At 38.8% G+C, this 9,844-nt stretch overlaps 1 protein-coding gene across 1 annotated transcript in view; it reads right to left on the bottom strand.

The window, feature by feature from the left end:
* Positions 1 to 224: 224 nt before the first annotated feature.
* Positions 225 to 9,844, bottom strand: part of GAL (galanin and GMAP prepropeptide) — a gene marked incomplete at its 5' end in the record, with an annotated part of 10,656 nt that continues 1,036 nt past the window's right edge. The window contains 5 exons of the mRNA XM_081175351.1: positions 225 to 489; positions 2,591 to 2,668; positions 3,160 to 3,240; positions 8,901 to 8,955; positions 9,370 to 9,431. Coding sequence (XP_081031477.1) covers positions 428 to 489; positions 2,591 to 2,668; positions 3,160 to 3,240; positions 8,901 to 8,955; positions 9,370 to 9,431 — 338 coding nt within the window. The 3' untranslated portion in view covers positions 225 to 427. The remainder of the gene's footprint in view (positions 490 to 2,590; positions 2,669 to 3,159; positions 3,241 to 8,900; positions 8,956 to 9,369; positions 9,432 to 9,844) is intronic.

The raw sequence follows: 9,844 nt of genomic DNA, 5'->3' as shown, positions 1-9,844 counted from the left end.
ACTAGTGACTAGAGCAGACATGTCTGAGGAGCTCCGTCACACACGGAGGTTTGTGGGGGCGCACAAACTCTGAGGGAGCACGTTTTCACGCACAAGCAGCTAATCAAACCCTCACAGCACCTTTCAAAGGAAACAGATCTCTAACCAGGACTGAAGCCCCCTTGATTATAACCTTATGCAGAAGCATCAAAGTATTCTAGGACAAGTAAAACAAGCAACAGCTGCTATTTTTTTATTATGTCATTTATCGAAAGTAATTTTTTATCAGTGATTTTTTTTTTTACAATGTAACATCACCAAAGAAAGAAAAGACAAAAAGAAGTTGACAATGAGGAAGAACGTACAAGATGAATACAATGCCATATTTTGTTCAAAGTTCTGATTAGATGTTGGGAATTTATAACACAGAGTATAAATACGTTCTCTTTCAAGACTGATTTGTTTCTTCTGAAGAAAGTGTTGCAGGTATGTCATCAAGAACCCCAGCTTCTGAAAAATAAATAAAAATTAGAAGTATATGCTTGTGAAAGACAGGAAACAGTAAGTGCTCGGAGACAAATCTATAAAACTACAGTTCACTTCCAAAGCAATTATTATACAAGTCAAGGCACTCAAACTCACTTAACACCTCCAAAAAGAAATAAAAACAATACGTCATTCCTTTCTTATGGTTTTCATTCAACTGTTTGTAATTATGTATGGATGTAATTTTGATTTAGGCATGTGTTGGGGTTCAAATCAGTGATGGGAAACCTATGTTCTAACATAGAGGCAGCTAACCTTTGGTTTTCAAAGTGTTGCTTCCATCATATTGACCTAGGTGGCTGGAACTGAGTGGAGTTGCAGTCTAACAACACCTGGAGGACCACAGCTTCCCTTGCTTAAATACATGGCAAATTCTAAATATGCTTCTCTTCTTGCACTGTTGCATGAGACTGGTCATCTATGAACATTTTCACCTGTCAATGAATGTGCTTTTCTTCCCTTATTGAGAAAGCATTGTGTGGCTTTGACTCAAAGGTCCCTTCATTGACAGAAGCACTACCATCCGATTTGCAATTACAGTGCCTGCCTTTCATCTTGCCGTTATTATTCTCTCCTTGTACGAATAATTTTCTACCTATATGGCTCCCTTTGTAGGGGAAAAAAATCACACTGCCTAAAAGCCGAAAGAAATTCTGGAAAGATGCAAAACCCCATTTATTTCACCTGCAATTTTCCTGTAATAATTAAGAAGCCATTCAGCACTGAGAAAGTGTGTGTAAGAAACAACAGCTTTGTTTGTTCCAGAGTTAGAATACTCCAAAAAGAAGGCCTTGTTCTACGTCCAACCAAACCAGGGAGATCAATGGGATGGAGCAACTGCCCCATGAGGAAAGGTTACAACATTTGGGCCTTTTCTGGTTTAGAGAAACAGCTAGAAAGGGGGCACATGACTGAGATGTATAAGATTAGGCATGATGTGGAGAAACAAGGCAGGGAGAAGTTTTTCTCCCTCATAATACTAGAACTCAGGGGCATGTAATGAAGCTGAAAGTTGGAAGAGATAGGATAGACAGTAGATACTACAGTGGCACCTCGGTTCTCGAACGTCTCCCTTGACGAACGTTTCGGAACCTGAACGCCAAAAACCTGGAAGTGGATGCTTCCGTTTCCTAATGCGCCTCGGAAGTCGAACGGCTTCCTCCACTGCGTGTTTTTCAGTTTTCTCAACTGAATCTGCAGACAGCCCTTTGCGCCTTGGTTTTCAAATGTTTCGGAACTCGAACGGTCTTCCGGAATGGATTACATTCGAGAACTGAGGTACCACTGTACCTCTTCACACAGTGCATAGTTGAGCTGCAAAGTTTTCTCTCACCAGGTGAAGTGAGAGAAACTTGGATGGCTTTAAAAGAGGAATAGACAATTCATGGAGGATAAAGCTGTCAGTGGGCTATTGGCTATGTCCTACCTCCACTGTCAGAAGCAGCACGCCTCTGAATATGAATTGCTCTGAATCAGAAGAGGGAGACTCGGGTCCTGCTTGCAGGCTTCCCAGAGGCATCTGGGAAGAGGATGAGGCTTTGGCCTGATCATGCTGGGCTCTACTCATGTTCTCACCTCTGCCAGTGGACAGGTTCAAATGTCCATGCAAAGCTATGTGGGTAATAACCAGCAGTAGCCAGATCTGCTTTTTCCAGGAAAGGATGCAGTTGGTACACCAACCAAACTTAAGCAAAGGAATTCCCGGCCATAATGACTGCCTGAACATCCAAAAGCCAGCCAGGTGTGCCTCTTCCAGGTTACTCCGCCCCCCTCTCCTAGTGTTCTGTTTACACCCAGTTCCTCATTGTTCAGTTTTGGGAGCTTTTTCCCCCCTTTGGTTTTGCCCCTAAATATTTTCTTTATGTTTTTCTGCAAATATTTTCTGCAAATTCTTGGGGTTGGGGGGGCCTTTGGAGCAGATCTGGAGTGCACACAAGGAAAGGGGGGTGGGAATCCTGTTGCTTGAGTGGAATGCTGCTCATGGAATATGGGTTACAATCCTCTGTAAGGATTATGTTAATTTTCATATTACAAAACGGTTTGAAGTGAAAACAGGTTTACTAACCTTTAAGGTGTAAGTATGTCAAAAAATCAATTACCATACGCAAAACATTGTCATCAGTCAGTGGTCTTCCCAAAATACCTAGAAAATATTAGTTAGGTATTATTAAATTTGCTGTTCATTTAAAATAATTAAGGTGAGGAAGGGGATACATATTGGCAGTAATATAATATACATTAGGATATAAAGGGTTTGTTTTTTTCTCTCAGGCTGATGAGACAATGTTGGTTATAGGTCTACTTATGTTAACCAGCTTCTGTAATCAGTGGCACTCAGTTTCCAGTGGAAAGAAGCTTTTCCTCAAGTTTAAAGTATCTTTTAAAAAGAATATTTCATTTTCAAATGCACTAAGAATAAAAAGGGGTGATGCAATCCATACACCACTTGATTGACTGGCCTTGCCGAAACCTCTAGACTCCTGAAATCCTGCCCAGACCCCCCCTGTAAAAGTTTGGAATAAAGGCTCTCTTTAGAATCTAGAAATGTGCCAAAGGATGTTTGGTGGGCAGCTGTTCAGATATCACTGGGATACAAACTCCTCAGTAAGTACGAGAAGGGGGTCATTTCATTACCTGCTTTTGTATTTCCTTCAAGCTGTATGTCACGTTTACCAGCTAGACCAGGCTGGGAATTAAAAACTTTGTCAATTGCACCTGTTAACAAACGAGAGAGGTTTCATTCATTCTGTAATGCTTACTAGAGTAGCCTGAGATTCATAGACGTCACCACACCAGGTAAAAAGATTTCAGCTTTGAACAAGAACGTGAAAGACATTTCGTGATGGGATGGTGAACAGCAAATGAATGGAAAGAAGCATTTCACTTTAACAGACACACCAGCTGTAAACCAATGCATCACTGGCAAACAACTGCACCACCACAGTGTCATAGATGATGATGTGGTGGTGGTACAGCTATTGGTATAACACGTCCCAATGACTTTATGTGTCCCTTCAGCCAAATGTGGAACTGAGCCATTAGCAAGGAATTCGAAAGGCGTCTCCTGAACCATCTCTGATTCAAAGCCCTTGTTTGTCTTTTCCTGAAAAGCCGTGACTAAAAGAGTTGAGCATATCTGGGTGCAGTCTTAGGTTCATTGTGTCCAATTTAGAAAATGTAGTTGTACTGTAAAGACTTAATTGAACAAAAAACACACTGGTGGTTATCACCAATTGAAGCTTCGTTACTCAAACCACTTGGCAAAAAGGGGAGGTGGCCTACATACAGAGATTTACTGAGGGACCAAGAAGGAAAGTGGAAATTAAAAGACTATGAGGAAATTAAAGAACATTTTCAGAGTTGGTTACATTACAGACAATTACGTGAGATGTATAAGGAAGATAGCAAGAAAGGGTTTAGTTATACAACTTCTAGATTTCAAAAGGAAGTTATAGAAGAAGAAGTGAAGCTGTTGAAGAAAGCATATAGTATTTTGCTAGAATGGGAGACAAAAGATTAGGAGGTTAAATCAGTTATGATTAAATGGGCACAGGATATAGGACATAACATACAATTTGAGGGCTGGGAAAAATTGTGGAAAGTAAATTTGAAATTTACAGATTGTTCTCTTTTGAAAGAAAATTATATGAAAATGATGTACAGATGGTATATTACACCAGTACAAATAGCAAAAATGTACAAAACCGGATCAAACATATGTTGGAAATGTAAAGAAAAAGAAGGTACTTTTTACCATATGTGGTGGGAATGTAGAGGGGTTAATTTTGGGGGGGAAATGATAAATAATGAATTGGAAAAAATGTTTAAAATGACATTTGTAAAAAAGCCAGACGCATTTTTGTTGGGGATTGTAGGACAAGACCTGCCAAGAAAAACAAAGAACTTATTTATGTACGCTACAACAGCGGCAAGAGCCTTGTTAGCACAAGGATGGAAGAATGAAGAAACCCCAATGAAAGAACAGTGGCAAGAAAAACGGATGAACTATGTGGAATTGGCTAAATTGACATATAAATTACATGAGAAGGACAACTTTGACTTCAGAGAAGAGTGGGAACTTTTTACAAATTACTTAAAACAACAACAAAAGGAATTGGACTCCTTGGCAGGTTTTGAATAAACATCCACAAATTTAGTAGATGAACATATGATAGATTAAGTAATGATACGTACATTCTTTAACATGCAGAGAATAACATAGGTATACAAATCAGAGAGAGGAGCTGAGGGAAGTCTCTGGAGGGGGAGGGAGGGAGGGAGGGAGGAATAGGGAGGGTAATAAGGAAAAAATGGGGGAACAATGTAATTGATTATTTGTTTTGAAATTTGTGGAAATTGTTCAATAAATTTTATAAAAAGAAAAGAAAATGTAGTTGTACTGTTGCTTCCTTTGGTTTTAAGTAGCGAGTTGTCAGTTAGTTTGCTTTGACAGTAAACTGCAGTTAGTTTACACGAATAACCTCCAAAAGCCATCTTACGTTCCCCAGGTGGCTCTTCTGTCCCCTTTGCACGGGACATTTTCTTGAGGATCTGAGCAACACGACCTGAAACAGATTATGGCTATTACCCAACCTTAGAAAAAACGGAACTTTGATCAGTAGATCTCCTTTCTATGGAATGGAGATTTGGCTGTCTGCACAGCCTCTTCAGTCACTGTTTATCTGAAGCCAACACAAACAAATAAAACATTCTTAGTAGAGGTATTTAGGCACTGTTTTTAAAACTCTTATATTATGCTTTACCCCTTGTAAGTAAAGACACCCCTCTTGTGTCCTTGAAAGTAATTTCTACAACATACGGATGGATAGCTATAATCTAACATATTGGGCAATTATGAAAAGGTGTATTGAACACACCCAATAAGCAGCAAAGGTGTGAAGCTTGCATTCTGAAAATGTCACTTAGTTAAATACAGCTCCGTTATGAGTGAAGCAGCTGGAGGTTACTAACAGATGTGTAGAAAGGGAACCTTGGGCTGTATTCAGTTAAGCTTTACTTAGAGTCGACCCACTGAATTTAATGAGCACAGTTAGGTTAGGTCTATTAATTTCAGTTGATCTGTTCCAGGGATGTCCAACAGGTCGATCGTGATCTACTGGTAGTGTTAGGAGTCATTCTGCAAAGAAACAGAAAGGATGACTGTAACTTTAAGAACCTTTTCTGTGAGTTCTGGGAGTGGTTTTCTAGGCTGATAGGTACAACTGGTGATGACTACAAAAGGAGAAGTTGCAGTTTGAATTTGCCTGCAGAGAGAGAACACCTGCATGCTTTTTGTTTGTTGTTTTGTATAGCTGTAATAAAACCTTTGTTTGAGTGTTTTACACCAGTTCCGTGGTTCTGTCGTCTGCCACCAGAAGAAAAAACCCCCTCTAACAGGAATAGAGCCTTGCATGATGAGTGCCAGCATTTGTGGCATGGTCATTTGGGGCATGCCAATTTCCGCAGTATTGCAAAAATGCCAGAATTAAGTAAGGGAATTAAAATGAAAAAAATGTTCAGTTTTTCTGGACTGCAATACCTGCAAGGTCTAAAAGTAAGTGGGGATCTTACCCTGAAAGTAGTAGAATTAGCAAGAAGCCATTTGCTTTATTACATCCAGACCTTTGTGGGCCATTTGCAGAATCTGAAGGAGGAGCAATGTTTTTTCTGGTTCTTGTGGATGATTATAGCCGGTATACTTGTTAAAACACAAAAGTGAAACTGGTCAACTGATTAAAAATTGAGTCAACTATATAGAAAGGCAGTTTCCCTACAAAGTTACTCAACTGCAGAGTGACCGTGGAGGCGAGTTCATGTCTGAAGCCCTCCATATATGGTTGAAAAAAACGTGGTATTAGTCACCATAAATTGTGTCCTTTTTCACCCGAAGAAAATTCAGTTGCAGAACACAAGATAAGGTCTTTACAAACAATGCTAGATTCTATGTTATGTGATTCTGGCTTATCCAGGAAGTTTTGGGGGGAAGCAATTCTCTGTGCTAATTACATACAGAACAGATTGTTTCATTCTACCATAAACAATACCCCTCATTTTTTTGCTTCATGGAAAAAAACCTTTTTTGGACCATGTTAAAACTTTTGGTTGTTGGGCTTGGGTTCACATCCCAAAAGGACAGAGAAGGAAAGGAGTTCCCAAGGCAAAGAGATTTAGATTTGTTGGTTATCAAAGTTGGTCAAAAGTGTATCGTTTTGCACTAGGGCTTGGCAGAGTTGTAATATCAAGACATGCAGAGTTTTATGAGTAAGATGGTTGGGCTCATTTACATGGAAATTCAGAAGTTGTTTTATTTTCAGATGATACAGATAATTTTGTGAAATCTGAGGGGGAAAAGCCACAAATTAAAGAAAGTTCTGAAAGTGATAGTGATGAGGAATCAGGGGATGAGGGTCCCAGTACACAATCTCCTAAAGCTGAACCAATTTCTCCTGAGCAAGATGAAAGTGTTCAAGTTTGAAGATCACAAAGAAGCAATAAGGGGGTACCTCCAGAAAGGTTTACTATACAAGAAGTTAAAACTGTTGATGTGAAGAAAGAACCTCATGATTATAAGGAGGTTTTAAAGTTACCACACCAGGAAATAGTACAGTGGGAAAATGCAATGAGAGCAGAAATGAAATATTCGGCAGAACATAATGTGTTTACTATTGAGCCATTGCCAGAAGGAAAAAAGACAGTGGACTGTAGATGGGTGTATAAAATAAAACACTTGGCAGATGGTAGTGTTAAGTACAAAGCTAGGCTGGTAGCACGAGGCTTTACGCAAAGAAAAGGTGAACGTTTTGATGAAACCTTTTCTCCTACTGCAAGGAGTGAAAGTGTACGTTTATTGCTAGCTACTGCAGCACAACATGGGTTTAAGGTAAATCATTTTGATATTGAAACAGCTTATCTTGAAACAGCTTAAATCTGCACGAAGAATTTTTTATGAATCAAGCACCAAGATTTGAGGCAGGCAAACAGAATTCTGTATATAGGTTACACAAAGCAATCTATGGGCTCAAACAATCAGCTAGAAATTGGAATGAGTGTCTTGATAATGCTTTAAAAAATATTGGCTTTAAAAGAAGCTTAGCTGATAATTGCTTGTACACTAAAGGAAAGGGTGATAAACAAAAATAACTACAAACAAGAGCCTCCCCGAACTTGAAGCATGGGAAGTCTCAACAAAAAAATTATAATTTAGGCAAAAAAATTATAATTTAGGCAGAATATTTGGACTATTTGATATGTATTTGTATAATCTGGAACATTCAATGTGATTTGATTGGATTGTTAAAATGGGAAACTTAATAAAAATAATTTTTAAAAAAATCACTACAAACCAGCACTTTAAAACTTCATGATGGGAGGAAAGAGAGATGCCATCATTTGGAAGAAGGCTGCCTGGATTCTCAGGAATGAGTGAGCAAACTGAATCAATACTGGAGGAAAAAGCAACCATGGGAACACCCTTTCTCTTGCATTTATCCAAGTAAAAGACTTTTGAACCTTACTGTGAATTTTGTCCCCTGGCACCTAACCACTTCAATCGCTTTACCCTCTTCTCTACCAAAATTACCTGTTCATGGATAACAAAATTATTTCCCCAAGCTGAAATATAGTATCTACATAAAGCACTTATCATGGGCACAATCTAGGTAAAGTCCTATTCGAGTACACTCAGTGGGATTTAGGAACATAGGGAGCCGCTTAATATTGAGTCTGATTATTAGCCCCTCTTGCTCAGTATAGTCTACAATAGCTAGCTGCAACTTATCAGGAGATCAGGCAGGGCTCTCTCCCAGTCCTAGCTGGCGACTGAACCCAGTACCTTCAGCATGCAAAGCAGATGCCCTTTCATTAACTTTGCTGGACTGGGCCTCAGTTGTTTGTAGACAGTCCAAAATACATCATCTTCTCAACAACAGTAAGCAAAGGAAAGTAAAAAGATGTGGACTCCAAAGCAGAAGATACAGTTTTCCAGCATAGTATTAGTTTTGCATATTTATTCCAGGAAAGTTGATAACCACATTCAGAGATACTAGTATGTATATTTAATATTATCTGTAAATGGCATGGCTTCGGAACGGAAAGATGAGCTTTCAGATAAAATTGGTTTACTCTCATGATTCAAGCGCAGTGATAAGAGTCATAATTCCTGCAAAGCACTCCACTGTAAATAGGTTACAATAAACACCAGAGAGCACTAACTGAGTGATTTAGTGCTGTCACCCGCCACAAGCTGGGAATGAGAGTTAGTATGGGATATTGCATGTATGCTCATGTATAGTATGCGGTGAACTTTAGAAACCTCGGGATGTTACTTCTCTGTTATTTCAGATTGTCTTCAAGTAATATAAAACATTTGGACTTACTTGGACCAAGCAGATAACCAGCACTATTCACAGTCCATCCCCTTTTTTCTTTAGCCTTGCAGAAGGAAAAATTGTAAGATTATTACTTTTTCACTTATTACTGCCACACAGTTTTTCTTTTAAAATACAGAAATACCAGCCAAGGAAATCACACACTGATCATGTTTCATAATATATATTTAAACCTGTTTTCTTGAATGTAAGTGTAATCTATTATATATAACTATATAATATTTATAGTGTTGTTTGAATAGTATAATTGAATTTTAAGGATAAATTACTATATAGCTAAAATAAAATAAAAAATAAGTAAAGTAAATGATTTGTTACAGGGTTCCATCCCTCATACTTTGTACTCTCAGGTTACTCTGGAGTTGGCTTCATCAATTTCAAAAGAATTTCCTTCCAGAAAAGTAAACTTGGGACTGTACCCAGCTTGACATTAATGTCTCAGTAAGAAGCAACTCACATTCTCCTTGCTGTTAAACTGTTTCAAAAGATTTACACCACTTTCTCTGGGATTCCTGTGCTCTTCAACAAATCACTTGCTTCTCTCCAGCTAGAAAAGATCAACTCTTGGAAAATACAATTGTTATTCCCCTACTTTCCTTCCTGCCCCTGAAATGGGGAGGGAAATTTGTTCCACCACTGTAGGAAAACCATTGCAGAGAAATGACATTTTAGAACTGGCAACTGTGGAGAGGTGACCAAGAAATGCAGAGGGGCTTTACTACATTCCCAAAGCACACCTTCATGCCAGACAACAGAATTCCACCAATCCATCATACCTGAAAGGACTGAACTATATAATTGTGATGGAAACTCCAAAAAATCACTACACACCACCATCACTCAAAAACCTCAGGATGACACTGGGGAGAAAACAGGGATGCCATCCTTTGTAAGAAGGCTGTTTGGATATGCCGTGATAAATGAGTGGCTAT

This window comes from Podarcis bocagei (assembly GCF_964188305.1).
Source record: "Podarcis bocagei genome assembly, chromosome: 1".
Taxonomy (NCBI): domain Eukaryota; kingdom Metazoa; phylum Chordata; class Lepidosauria; order Squamata; family Lacertidae; genus Podarcis; species Podarcis bocagei.
The sequence above is the reverse complement of the archived record's forward strand: the minus strand, read 5'-3'. Positions and strand labels throughout refer to the sequence as shown.